General features: G+C 41.6%; 3 protein-coding genes and 1 non-coding gene across 4 annotated transcripts; 3 read left to right on the plus strand and 1 right to left on the minus strand.

Annotated features, from left to right (window-relative positions):
• The first annotated feature begins 393 nt into the window (after positions 1–393).
• Positions 394–6311, plus strand: bicd2 (bicaudal D homolog 2 (Drosophila)). Its single transcript, XM_049733239.2, has 8 exons — positions 394–924; positions 2103–2315; positions 2408–2560; positions 2701–3165; positions 3308–4306; positions 4411–4562; positions 4837–5068; positions 5208–6311. Exons 1-8 carry the CDS (start codon positions 691–693, stop codon positions 5208–5210), a joined length of 2451 nt encoding a protein of 816 aa, XP_049589196.1. The 5' UTR covers positions 394–690; the 3' UTR covers positions 5211–6311.
• A 350-nt stretch (positions 6312–6661) lies between these two features.
• On the plus strand, positions 6662–10119 carry card19 (caspase recruitment domain family, member 19). Its single transcript, XM_049733396.1, has 6 exons — positions 6662–6727; positions 7097–7236; positions 7614–7770; positions 7988–8050; positions 8138–8203; positions 8327–10119. Exons 1-6 carry the CDS (start codon positions 6721–6723, stop codon positions 8434–8436), a joined length of 543 nt encoding a protein of 180 aa, XP_049589353.1. The 5' UTR covers positions 6662–6720; the 3' UTR covers positions 8437–10119.
• LOC125977940 (U6atac minor spliceosomal RNA) lies at positions 9307–9434 on the plus strand. The gene has a single exon (XR_007484786.1). It is a non-coding gene; the product is annotated as a U6atac minor spliceosomal RNA (small nuclear RNA).
• On the minus strand, positions 9587–14273 carry ninj1 (ninjurin 1). The gene is made up of 3 exons (XM_049733389.2): positions 14031–14273; positions 11398–11635; positions 9587–10984 (listed from the first exon to the last, which is right to left on the minus strand). The coding sequence occupies exons 1-3, from the start codon at positions 14085–14087 to the stop codon at positions 10836–10838; spliced, it is 444 nt and encodes a 147-aa protein (XP_049589346.1). The 5' UTR covers positions 14088–14273; the 3' UTR covers positions 9587–10835.
• Between the last annotated feature and the right edge of the window lie 271 nt (positions 14274–14544).

Genomic DNA, 14544 nt, shown 5'->3' on the forward strand with positions numbered 1-14544 from the left:
GAACTATTGTTCCAAAATAAATATAATTTTTTTTATATATTCCAGTAAAATAGATATTTTCGGGATAGAACACATATAAATGTCTGACAAGGTAAAAAAAACCCGTCTTGTTTGAGAAATAATAACATCCTGAAAATTGATTGTAATAATGACATCCTGAAAATTGAATGTCAGGAGTTATTAGAGGTGAGTTATTTAAAGCTGTTTTAAATGCCAAATGCAATTGTGGCTTTCGTTGTGAGCCTGTAGATGGCAGTGTCGAATTTAATTCAGCACATATACGACGTCCTCCGTCATTGCCGCGCAATGCATTATGGTACGTGAAGTCCATTTTCCCAATGAAGCGTACAAAGTCATGTGAAACAAACTACATTTCCCTCTCCACTGATTTGAATGTCATGCACGGGTATTTTTTTCCCTCTCCTCGATTATCTTCAACTCAAGTTTCGTCTGTCAACTGTAAGAATAGAGCAACCCACGAAAAGTCACCGCAAATGGAACAGGTGTCGATTAGCGTGACCCTTCAGCATGTTTAACGGAGCGAATAAAGCAGACGGAGGCTAAATTCCAACAATGCGCTTTAAAGGGAGCGTGCAGTGATTTGAAGTCCTGCTCGCTTTTCTTCTCTGCTCCGGCTAGCCAGGGCTGGGTCCCGTTACAGCTGGGAGGTTGCGGTTCGCCAACATTTCCATGGCGGACCAGGAATATCCTGAAGCGGTACTGGTGAACGAGGCCGGGCCGCAGTGGCTTCAAGTCGAGGTGGAACGCCTTTCTCGGGAGCTGCGTGAAACAACACAGGAAAAGATCCAGGCGGCGGAATATGGACTGGCGGTCCTGGAGGAGAAACAGCAGCTCAAGCAGCGATTCGATGAGTTAGAGACCGAGCATGAGGCGGTCCGACAGGAGCTGGATCAGCTTAGAGAGGTACTTTAAGATCACCCTTGAAACATTTGAAGACAAAACTTAAGACATTCAGTTTTTGGTTTGAGTGTTACGTAAAAGCGAGCTAAGAAAAACCTGCGTTTGTCGTGAATTATTGAGGTTTTCCATCTGTTACACACGGATACACTTGCACGGTCTCTTGAGATGAAATAGAGTGGCTCGGCTTGATAAAAGATCCTTTTTTGAAAAATCATAATGCATGTGGTCGTGTATTTTAATTGTGTAATACAGTGGTGTAACTACACTGCATCTCACTGAGAACTGTTCCAAATATTTTGCATCTACATCCAAACTACAGATCCACCGGATAGCACATTTTGTAGTATATTCCAAATAGTCTCGAGCTAATATTAAACCTCAAAACTTTGAACCAGACATACTAACCATCATGCTGCCTCTGTCAATTCATTCAGCATTATTTTATTATTGCTTATTGAATCTCATTAGAATGTGCTGGTGTACAAACTATCCTGTGATTATTATTTCGACATGCTTACGTTGCATGTTTGTAAGCAGCGTGTTGGAATAATAACTTTATTATAAAAAAGAGACTTGTCTTGTCGCGTCTGGACTTGTTCGCTTCGGTATGCTACGCCGTGTTCTTCTATCAAGCAAATTTGAAATACAGTGACTTTCCCAGCATGCTGAAAGACAACGGCCCAATTTGAAGACAGACAAATTCCTCCAATACATTTGTACAACGACCACATCCTGCGTGAGCACAGATATTGTACCTCCCTACCCCCAGCCACTTCCCTTTGCTGGGGATGCAGTCGTTTCTGTTACATGTTGTCACCCACCAACATTTTTTTGAATGTGAGACCTATTCACAATAATTGGTCAATGGTAGGTAATGGTCATCTGTATGCAATCTTTTGTGGCGTAAATCACAGTCAGTTGACTCAGGACGGTCTCATGATGATGACCTACTTCCTTCTTGAGTGAGAATGTCGTCAGGGCTGGAGCCACACAAATGCGTCAATAGATTTTGATCAACAACAAAAAAAAAGGAGAAGTTTCATTGTGTTGGTTTGATAGCAGCAGATTCATATTTATGAGAAAATTCTCTTTCCTGAGCATGAATGACTTGAAATTGTGGCTTCTTATCTGATATTCAATCCATGTTTATTGCTATGTTTATCTGTCTTTTCTGTCTTCAGGCCTTCGGCCAAGCGCACTCAGCCCACAGGAAAGTAGCAGCAGACGGAGAGAGCAGGGAGGAATCGTTGATCTTGGAGTCGGCCAGTAAGGAGGCGCAGTACCAGCAGAAAATTTTGGAGCTGCAGAATGAGCTTCGCCAGGCCAAAGTCTCAATTGCCAGTGTGCAAGCTGAGAATGAGCGCCTGTCACACATCGCTTTGGAAATGAGAGAGGTGAATAAGATCATAGAACAAAATGCTCTATGATGTCTGTTCATTTTTGTGTGACAGACATATTTTTTTCTTATTTCTGCACCACGGAGTAGACCTCTGACCAGGTGGAGCTGCAGCGCAGTCAGCTGCGGGATGACATCCGAGAGTATAAGGTGCGGGAGGCCCGCCTGCTGCAGGACTGCAGTGAATTGGAAGAGGAGAACATCTCTCTGCAGAAACAAGTGTCTGCGCTACGACAGAACCAGGTGTGGTTGCGAATATAAAAAAAACTTGCCTCATCCGTAGCAAAAAGGCAGCAAATCCTACTAACAGTCGCTTGACCTTCTGCTTTTTGTTTTGAGTTTCAACACAATACTTGACAGTGTATATCTTAATCCCCGTTCAGGTGGAATTTGAAGGCCTCAAGTACGAGATCCGCCGTCTGGAGGAGGACTCCCAGTGCCTGAACAGCCAGCTGGAAGATGCCATGAAGCTGAGGGAGATTGCCGAGCGCCAGCTAACCGAGGCCTTAGAGACGATTAAAACGGAACGTGAGCAGAAGGCCACTTTACGCAAGGAGCTCTCACACTACGTGACCATCGGCGGCTCCGTTTACAACGGCTCCTTCAATATCTCCTTCGACAACCTGAAACTGCACGACGAACCCTCCGCAATCTCCGATCTGGACAACGACGACTTGATACGAGGCTTTGAGAACGGCTTGATCAAGGCGGGCGAAGGTAATAAAGACGACGATTCTTCGGCAGGCCAGAGAGGAGACGCCTTCAAGCCTGCGCCGAGCCTGGTGGACGACCTGCTGAGCGAGCTCAACATCTCTGAGATTCAGAAACTGAAACAACAGCTTGGACAGGTAGCAAAGCCATAAAACTGTTAAAAGGAAACTGCAGCCAAATTTGCTGATTATTTTCAAATACGGATTTCAGTTGCAAAAAATATTTGATGAGAAATGTCTAAATGTTACATGACTGTAACTGCACGGATTTGTGTCTTAGGTGGAAAGGGAGAAAATGGCCCTCATCAACACTCTGCAGGAGAACCAGAAGCAGCTTGAACAGGCCTACGGAACCGTATCCGAGCAAAAGGAAACAGTCAACAGACTCACTGAGAACCTTAGCGCCATGAGGAAGCTTCAGGCCAGCAAGGAGCGTCAATCCGCCCTCGACGGGGAAAAAGATCGTGACAGCCACGAAGACGGAGACTACTACGAGCTGGACATCAACGGGCCGGAGATCCTCAAGTGTAAATACACCGTGGCTGTTTCTGAAGCCGGCGAGTTGAGGCAGGAGCTAAAGACACTTAGGGCACAGTACGAGAATTGTCGAACCCAGTACCAAGATGAGCGGGCGCGTCTGGAGAGTGACCTCCATGAGCTCAGAACAAGGTTAGCGTCCCTGGAGAAGATTAGCCAAGCGGATAAAACTGAGATGGCCCGTCTGGAGAAGGAGCTCCGTCTGGTTAGCCAGACCGCGGGGGAATCACTCAGCAGTCTCAACGTGGCCCAGGATGAGCTCATAGTGTTCAGCGAGGAGCTGGCTAATCTTTACCATCACGTTTGCATGTGCAACAATGAGACCCCCAACCGTGTTATGTTGGACTACTACAAAGAGGGCAAAGCAATGGTGAGGCGAGGACAAGAAGCAAAGGCACACCCCTCTTCTGTACTTCTCACTAACGGTCTCATTCCCGAAACCGACGCTAAAAAGGAGGACTCCGCAGACAGCGCCGTCGTTTCGGTCCCAGAGCATCGCCCGGAGCCCATGAACGTGTACAACCTGGTCGCCATCATCCGAGACCAGATCCGCCACCTGCAGCAAGCGGTGGACCGGACCACTGAGTTGTCCCGCCAGAGACTGGCCAACCTTGAGCTGAGCGCGGTGGTGGATAAGGACAAAGAGGCTTGCATGGAGGAGATCCTCAAATTAAAGTCTCTGCTCAGCACCAAGAGAGAACAGATCGCCACGCTCAGAGCTGTGCTCAAAGCCAACAAACAGGTCAGAGGACCTCATTTAATCTATTTGAGCTCACTGTTGTAGATGCAATATTGGGAACACAAAAATTTTTTGGGGGGAAAAATAATCCCAATTTTTCTATACAGACGGCTGAGGTCGCACTGGCTAACTTGAAGAGCAAATACGACAGCGAAAAGGCCATTGTGACCGAAACAATGTTGAAGCTCCGCAATGAACTCAAGGCTTTAAAAGAAGACGCCGCCACCTTCTCCTCCCTCAGAGCCATGTTTGCTTCAAGGTATCTCATTTTTGTTATTTATATCTTTCTTGGAAAAATAATCACATTTGTAACATTCATTTGAGCAGAACAATAGTCTGTTCTTACATGAATGTGGATGAGGAACAAAGCATTGTGGGAACCCGTCTGATGTAATCTTGTCCTTCTGTCTGGAAAGTACATTAGAGCATTTGGTAGTTCTGCAACGGCTAAATAGCACCCTCTAGTGTCGATGGGATTTATTACATCCTTTCTTCCTTGAACTCATTTCTCATTTTCGACTCTTACCTGCCAGGTGCGACGATTATGTGACCCAGCTCGACGAAATGCAGAGGCAACTGGCGGCGGCCGAGGACGAGAAGAAGACGTTGAACTCTCTGTTGCGAATGGCCATCCAGCAGAAACTGGCCCTCACCCAGCGTCTGGAGGACCTGGAGTTTGACCACGAGCAGGCGCGCCGCAACACTGCCACTTTGGCGGTGGGAAAGAGCAAGACTAAGGGCAAGGGAGCCCCGTCCAGTACTCGCGTAAGTCCCGGCAAGTCAGGCTGGCTCCAAACAGCCCGTTTTTGTACGTCCAAAAAACAACCGTCCTGTTTTGAAAGTCAGCTGCAATTTTGATGATATTTTTACGAGACTGACTCCGTTGTCATCTTTTCATCCACAGTAAATCTCTCAAGTCAAGTGTCCTTGAGGCGTCCGATGAGTGTGCAGTTTCCAGAAATCTGTGCTCCTAATGTCGTCCCTCTCATTGCATTCCAAATTATGCATACCCAGCAAGGGCCTTGTTCTATAGTGCCAAAAGGTTTTGTAAACTGTTACACACCACATCAGCAGTCTCTGTAGTCCTTCAGGTTTCCAAGAATGGACGACAACACACGAGTCAATGGAAGAGCACCATTATTGATGATCAAATTTACTGCCTATGTGTGTGTGTGTGTGTGTGTTACCCTGACTGAGCACTTTGCATTTTACTTGTTGCCACTTCCTTTCAAAATATTTTATCCACCCCACTTTTCTAATATTGTGAAATATTTTTACAGAAAGTGCATTTTTTTTATCTGCCAGGTTAATCATCATTTCCAAGTTCCTCACTGGCTTTTGTTGTTTATTTGTATTTATTTTATAGCAAGAGTTCACCTTGTGGAAAACCTTAATTTTCAACCTATTGCTTGAAATCATGAAAAAAAATTCATCAAATGACAATTTCTGTTAGATAACAGGAAGGACAATAATAGTTTCCAGCATAATGATCAACTACAGAATTAAGAGTAAATGATCTCTGTAACCATGGCAGAGCAAATTATGCTTGTCATCAGTAAGGAAGAGTATTAAATGCAAACGTTTATTTAAAGCTGTCTAAGTTAAAGTCAGATAATAATAATGCATATTCATGAATTTTATTTACAAAAAATGTCATGCGTCTGTGTTGTACTGTATAAGATTAAAAAAAAAACACAAAAAACTTTTCTTTAAAAAGTTTGCCTCCAGTGCCATTTCATGTGATGGTTGTAAGTGCAATTTCCATGAATGGATAACTCCTATCCTTGGTCATACCAAGTGAAAATCATATTACACGGTGTTTGTCACTTTCTCCTACTTGAGTTGTATTTCATTATAACATTATAACAGTTATTGTTCAGTTGTGTTGAACAGAGGTGGATAGTCAAAACAATTTCACAAAGACTTGTGGTAAAACACTCGCAAAAAGTCATCATGACTGCAAAACTGTTAGTTTGACTGGTAAACAAATAAAATGCTCTAACTCCCATGGTTTTGAAGAGTTGTTTCTTTATATTTAGAATTTCAAATGTGAAGACTAAAAATAAAATTATTGATAAACTATTGTTCAAGCAATCCATGTTGCTGATCTTGTCATCTATTTGCACTAAACATTTTTTGTTTTTTAAATTCAGTGCCGGAAATATGTTTGCAATCTTTACTTTGTCCATTTCGTTTGAAATAAGTGAAAAATAAAAACATCATTTGGAACATTTTATTTTAATTAATTAATTATATACATTCATTCACGATCATCTTAGACTTTAATTTTTCATTTAGTATTTTAATTTTTTTCCGACATCACGAAATAACAGCTACGTTAACTTCCGTTTCCGGTGACGTCGCGTAAACTATGACGTCTGGGGGCGTGTCTCGAAAAGGACAGAAGGGACTCGACCATGGGAGGTACGTTCCTTTCGTTGACTGGAAAAATGTGAATTTTTCCCTTTAGCGTGCCTTTTTTCGCTATAATAGCGAATGTTTACATTCTAATCATGAGCAGTAACGCAGCGCGATGCACAATTTACTTGTTCATGACCACTGTTCCGAGATAAATACTGTTGAGGCGTCCTAAAAGTTTAGTTTTCGTATATGTCAAAGCTCCTGCGGTCACTAGCCGACTCAGACGGAAATGTATTGTGTTTCTCTTCAATTCTGCTCTAATACATCATGGTTCATCTAACAAAAAGTGTGCTTAGCAACATATTTGTATTTTTGCTAATGTCTCGGCTTTGGCATCGCCTTGAATGAAACTCTTGTCCTGTGCGTGGATAGACAGTTTCCATGACCAGCTGACAGAGGATGGCGCCTTCCTCAGAACAGAGAGGAGACTGGACACAGAGCTTGTGGACAAAATCATCTTGCAGCTCAACAGAATCTACCCGCAAGTACTCTCAGACAAGGAGGCCACAAAGGCAAGTGGCATGTGCACACATTACACATCAAGTGCTCAACTTGACTTGAGTATTTGTTGTCAAACCACAAGGATAGAAATGTAAATACTGTCACTGCTGTGGGATTTTAAGGATCAAATGTGCTGCCTGTGCATTTCAGCAAGTGTGATGGATTATTAGTATTATTGTAGTATTAACTCATAAGTACCTTATAATGTCATCTGGCTCTCCCTATAATTTGGTGATTCTTTCATGCACCACAAGAGGGAGACCACATACCAAATAGCGGCACTAATACCGCACATGGACAATAACTGTATTAACCATTAATTTCTATGATGGATAATTAGTTTAGAAGTTAAAAAAATAGCAATCTTCTTTCACATTTATGTCATTAGTTTCGCAACTTGGATGTGCCCACGTGCCTCCGCCTAGGCGAGCTCTTGACGCACCTGCAGGCAAAAGGAGAGGAAGCCTGCAGGGAATTTTACAGGGCTCTTCACCTGCATGTTGAGGACGTCTATTACAGCTTGCCAACACGGCTCCGCCTCCGAGGTTAGCCCCAGATATTTCTCTTGTCACGTAGGTCCAATTCCTTGTTTAGCAAGTTAATGGAAAATATAACATGAATTCAGTTGAACCAACAAAGTCAAAGTTGATCACAATTTGTCACTATCGTGAATCATTTGTTATTTACAGGCAACATTTTAACATTATAATACATAAATTTCACTGTATTCCTACAATTTACATCCTCGAAATTTCTCTCCAGATTCTTTTGATCCCCTCACATATCCAAGTGCCTACAAAGAGAGACATGTCATGAACGACAAAAGTAAGAGAAATACAATCCAATGGACACCATTCTCAATTAAATCACTGTATGGGTTCAGCAATGGCATTCAAAACTACGTTTTTCTAGGTCCCCTCTTCTTTTTAGGCTGCTTCAGTGTTGCAGTTGGAATGGCATTAGTCTATTACTTTGGTGGTAAGGATCTATTTTCAGTATGGCATGCATATAATCTCAGGAGCATTCATTCAGTTTAAAAATGACCCCCAAGTTGATTATGTGGGGTCAAGTGTGACCACAGAGGCTGTCCTTGTTCTGTAGAAGCCAAAGTGACTGGAGGAAGCGGGGCCCTTGGGATGGCGGCTTTGGGTTTGAAAAGAAAAGCTCGCGAGATCCTTGTTTGGTACACAGAAGAAAGCCTCATGAAGTAAGGAACAACTGAGTCTCAGTGGGCATGGGCTTCAGCGAATCTTCATTTGAACCAAAGCACAGCACCATACTTTGCCTTTCAAAATAAGATGAACACATGTTTATTTATTACTTTTGGGGTCCAAAATAGAAATGATGGGGAACATTTGGGCCTACAACTGGCACCTTGCTTATACTTGCTTACTAGCTATTTAATTCGAAATAGAGGAATTATTCAAATTAACAGGGATGTGTTACATTTTCAAAGATTATGAATACAATATTCAGTGTTGTTTTTTGTAATGGAAAGCCCTGCTATATAATGATAACTAGATCTGTTATCTTTGTATTTCAGAGTATTTGCCATGCACTGGTTGTTGGATGAAATTATTTTTGACGTCAGTCAAAAAAAATGCATTGTGCTGTGCAAACATAAACAAGCTGGTCGTTGTCGCCCTCGTGTGGTGTAAGGATAGAGTACAAGAACAATAGTGTTCAGAGAGGGTAAAAATCGACTCGCGAAGATGTATACGGTTATTTTTGTATATGCTCGATCATGTAATCGGATGAAATAACGCATTATCAATTGCATTCGTTGTTTGGATTTCAATTGACATACTGTTTCACAATGCGTACTCACGTGACTGCCCTAGCCAATCACGTCCAACGTTGATGCGCGGTGCCTTATGGGTCCCAGTGTAAAAATTAGAAAAGCAAAGCAATGCCCAAATAAAAACCACAAACGCCTCAAAATAATAAGAACTACACAATAAAGACAAAATTCCTTTGTCGTAACATCGTATAAGCAGTGAATTTGGTTATGTTGTAACCGTGAGTGTAAAGGGACTGCGTGGTTATCACTATAAGAGGCCATATTATTTCCTATTGTTGATGTGTTGTATGAAAGGAGAGAAGGTTAGCACTCCCCTTGACAAGGATGGAAATGGCCCTTGTGGCCTGCAACACATATATGGTTAAGGCACTGCCACCTACTTCGTGGCATCTCTGACCAAGTTTTTTTTTAAATATCTACAATAGAATTTCATGCTATTAATCTTTATTTTAGTAGTTAAGAATTCAACAAGGTTGTAAGCTCTAATTGAAATGAACTCAAGCTTGAATATGTTGTACATTTCTGTACCACCTCTTAATATTTAGCGACCTGCCTAAAAAAAAATAGTAATAATAAAAATAGTCCACACAGTTTCCCTTAAGAAATATTTTTAATGTCATAAATCACCTTTCAAAATATTGATAGACTTTATTTCTGACATTAATTGGACATTTTTACACTTGAGTGCCTTTTGACAGTTTAAAAAAAAAAAAAAAAGAAAGAATGAAAAATAGTGCCTTGTAATGACTAGATTTACTCCCCAATCAAACAGGTAATATTGTTGAGGTAGTACATCTCAGGCTGTTGTAAAGTAAAACGAAAAAGGGCTTGCGGACATAACAGTAGCTACGGTATGGTGGTTTGTAAAACTATCGTGCAAATATGTATAACCTTGTGTTTCTTATTTTTCTATATTTCTGTGCAGTTGTGTGTTCATATTTTTAGTCTGAGTGATGTTAGCTGATATCCTAACTTTTGTGTGCCTGCTTCCATTTTCTTATTTTTGTCATGTTAAGATGCCTTCAATTAAACAAAGTGCCACTTTGGTCCTCTGAACTATGTACAATCTGACAATAAACAAAACTGTACCATTTGTTTGTTTTGATCATACCTTTAATTTAAAATAGTGGTCACAGTGTGTATTAGTAAAATCCAAAAGAGACTTTAGTCTTTAGAAAATGCTATAAAAACACAAATAATTGAACAGACCCTTAATGTATATAACTAAAATATGCAGATTATTTCTCTTAAATACACAGTAGTGGTTGCATAGCACATAAAGTATACAATAAAATAAGTAGCTTTGTCTCATTGTTGATGTAAATGGAAAATTATACTTTCAATAATAAAGCTTTTAAGTCATGTCAAGTGTGACACTTGTTTGGTTCTTTAGTTGAGATGGGCAGTAAGGCAAACCTTTGGGAAGGAAGTATCGGTTGTACAGTATGATGGCATCAAAACTTAGTATTGCTAAAAAGATGTTTTTGCAATAAGGCAGTTGCTAAGTCACAGCTACCTGAGCATGATATTTAAAAAAACAACCATACATTTATGTGAAAACAGCTAAACTCAATACTGACCACAGTTAGAAAAGTAACACAGTCATTGTAACGTGGATCGTGTTCACCTGACTGAGTCATTTGATCCTCGGCGGGCGTACATTTGCTCTCCTCGAGCCTGCGAGGTCAAATTCTAGGACATACGCATCTTTGTATGCATTTGCCCCACAGTTTGTAGACAGAGTAAATAAGCTGTCCATGAGTGTAAATGCATTTCGAGTAAATCCACAGGGCATTCAGATGAAGGTGGTCACAGCTTGTGGTTATCGTTGGGCCGCTGGACGCCGAAGGCTGTGATGAAAACGTTAACCACGACGATGACAAACACAAAGGCTGTGGCCGTGTTCTCCATGATGTTCAACCTGTAGTGCATGCGTTCATCGTTCAGGTTCCATTTAACTGCAAAAGATATGAATTGTGGGGTTATTATCTTTTTCCACTAGAGAGCAGCAGAGAACCAAATAAGCAGTGGTATGGAGGACGTTAACATTTATTGCCTTCAGATTAATTATTAGCTTGACATTTTTTTTTAAATACTAGGACCACGCTGATGCTACTTAAAACTTTTTTTTTTTTTTAATTCGTGATGACCCTGCCTTATTTATTAGCGTTCTCAAATGATTGACAGGCAGTTGTTTCTGTGGAGGCTCTCTAAATTTAGCAGCTTTTCACAATAGCATGCATGCACTGTTCGGATAAGATAAGGACACAAGTTGACAGGCTCGGCAACACGGCGCTGAGGGGCCCCATTGAGTAACGTTCGGGTTAGTGTAGTGAAAGTAACATGTACGACAAAACGATGATAATCCTACCGATGAAAATGAGCATTATCCCCACTAAGATTTGCAGGGTAAGGGAGACGCTGATGAGAATAATGAGCGGTGTGTAAAAGGAGAAGGATGGGCCTTGCTCCAGCACGGCCTTCAGCTGCGAGGCGTTGGCCATCAGCAGGGCCACATCCAGCATGCTCTGCGCCACGCTCTTCTTGTTGGCATAATGGTTCATGTTCATGGGTCTCCTCGGCCTCATCGTGTGGTCACCGAGTGGAATCTGGAATACAAAAAACGTGAGGAACTAAAACAGTGACGTCTTACAATTACAAGGCTGGTGTGCTTTGAGTTATTATTTTAAGTTTTCAGATTGATGTTGTGGATGATTTGTTATTTGATTAACTTGAATCGTTTGACCTTTAGAGACTGTGCCCATTGTCAAATCAGCTTTGAATGGTGCCATTAAGATGAAATGAATGACATCCAACACAGTGTTTCACTTAAAACCTTGACTAAGAAATACTTTACTTTCATTTCCTTATCGGGGATTTGGGGATTATTTTTTTTTGCACGATGGAATTTCCAAAGAGCCTTCAGCATGTGTGTTTCTTGGCACAAATGATGACTTTCGGTATTAGAAACCTTTTTATTAGTTCCCTACAGTGTGAACCAAATGCTTTCCTTCTGTTGCTCTCTAAAATGAGAAATGCCTCTTTTTCTACAGTACATTTGTCATTTCAAAATAAAAATTGTGCAGGGGTACTACGGCAAACTGAATGAATGAAAATGTTTTAAGTGTCTCCTCCCGTCAAGTACTATTGTAGGTAATTGAATCAAGCTAATAGATACTTTTTTGGTCATTCCTCAAGTATTCCCACTTGTTGAGAACATGCTGAATTGTTTTGTCTCTTCGGTGCGTGTAATATCATGTGGTCCTCGCATTGTGCTGAGGTTGACAGTTGTTTGTCCCCTCCAGTATTTATGGGTCAAAATGACCCATTTTGCTTCAACATTCTTCAGTAGATGTAAAAAGTCTACAGACCCCTACCTTCTAATCGGTTTTGTGATATAAAATAAGAATTTCCACTAATAATGTGACCTATATCCTGTATATCTAAAAAAAAAAAAACACCACCAACAACCGAGATAATCTAGTTGCACAAGTGAGCACACCCTCTCATAACAAAGATGTGGCTGTGTTATAATGTTAAATGGAAGTCAGCACACAGTTGCCACTATTTAAAATGCCTTTAACAGAGGGCCCAGTTCTAGCTGAGGAAAAAACAGCCCCAAAGCAAGAAGAAATCTGACTAAGAATAATCAAACAGTAGATTCTGACATTGCATAACCATGTTTATCCCAATGTGGTATATATTTTCTTAGAAGGGGAAACCCCTTATGGAAGTCAAAATGCTTACTTAGTACTTAGCTGAAACCAAAACTTGGAACATTTTCATGACCTACATGGCCATGGTTCTGCTTTCATTGCAAAGGTCATAAAGGCGGATCCTTTTTTTAGACTTTAGTGGGTTCATTTAATACTAAGTGGCCTCTACCCAGAGACAGCGGGAATGAGCCAAACACCAAACAAACTACAAAAGCAAATTAAAAATGGTATCAGGCCCATTTTGACAAGTTGTGTGATTGGAATGGATAGGTCATTCCAACCAGGAAGTGGCCATTCATAGACTTCCCTGTTTTGTATGCCCATAACCTTACATAAGAGGAAACCCAGATCACTGTCAAGGTTTCATCCGCACAAAGCACGCAACAGCAGTTCAACAAGGGCCTGCCTTGTGCTACGACTGACAACGCGCTAAGTTGTGGACCAGAGTGCCACAATCATGACACTATTTCCTTTTCAATTGCTTCGCTCCTTTATTGGCGTTGTCCCCCCCGACCCCCCTCCGTTGGTGTTCTTGAGAGCCTTTCTCAAGAACTTGGACTGCCTTCTTCCTGTGGCCCAGTAAATATTCTGGGACGTTGTGATGGGTCAAGGCTCCCATAAAAGTAAATGAGAAGTTCTATTCCCCGATTGTTCTTTAGAAGTACATCAGAACCGATACTACACATTTGACTAATCAGCTGATGTTTAGTTTTAAGAATAGTTGACTGCATGATCATCTGGTTCATTCCAGTCGGTCGTGTGATGACGTCATTGTCCCGTCACTGTATTTTTTCCCATTACCCCAACAATATTGTATGTTAGACTAACCTTAATTACCATTAATATTTTAATTTCACACTTTAACTCAACTAATTTATTCGGCCCGTTTAAACGCACGAGTACGTGGCATATAAGAATAAGAGTAGGACCTATTGTATTCTATTATAAAGAAGTATTAGTTTACTATATACACACAGTCCTTGCAGTATACAGTAGATAAAACCATTAAAGGCCCATTTCTTCACATTAAACAGATTTATCCCCACCCCCGCAACATCATCTTGAATGCTGTCAGACGCTCAAGCGAACTCCTTAGTTTTTATCCCAGTCGTCAAATGTAAACGCTTGTATTGGTTTAAATAAGTAGTGAATGGTGAGAAAAATCTGGCTGTTATTATTTGCTTTCACCCTCTGCGGAGCCCGACTGGTTTATCTCTATAGCGGCTTAGCCCATCACAAGTAGCCTATAATAGGAGGGGTTCGGTCCGGTCTAACGGTACCGCCTTACCTCTGTCTCGCCGTTCGGGTCCGCGTCCCCGTTCATCTCCATGTCATCTGTTACCATCTCCGATTAATTATGTGCTCTTCCAGCACCCGATAGGACGTGGATTAATCCAGGAATGTTGTAATAGCCGCGGTGGTCGAGCGTGTGGGTTGGGGGACACGCGATCACCGTCTGTAGAATTACAACCCTGACGTGACGACAGAAAGGGGGGAAGTAATGCCAACGCTCCCGCCCCTCTACCGACATGAGGGCAGGAAGACCCGCGGGCTACACCCACTAGTTTAGTTGTCATGCTTAGAGCTTTGCTCCCATTTCCTCTCACCACACTCGGAAGAAGTGAAAATAAGATGAGTAATGTTTCCATTGGGGAAAGTAAGCAGCTGATGAACTTGACTTGCGTCCTTGCAGCGTTTCCAACCAACATACGGCGTTTTACTCCCACCTAGTGTATATCAAGCGGTATTGCAGTCTAAGTGTCACTATTCCAGATGCTGAAAATGTTTTATTATGACATTGT

The sequence above is a fragment of the Syngnathus scovelli genome, chromosome 11, assembly GCF_024217435.2.
Source record: "Syngnathus scovelli strain Florida chromosome 11, RoL_Ssco_1.2, whole genome shotgun sequence".
In the NCBI taxonomy this organism is placed as follows: domain Eukaryota; kingdom Metazoa; phylum Chordata; class Actinopteri; order Syngnathiformes; family Syngnathidae; genus Syngnathus; species Syngnathus scovelli.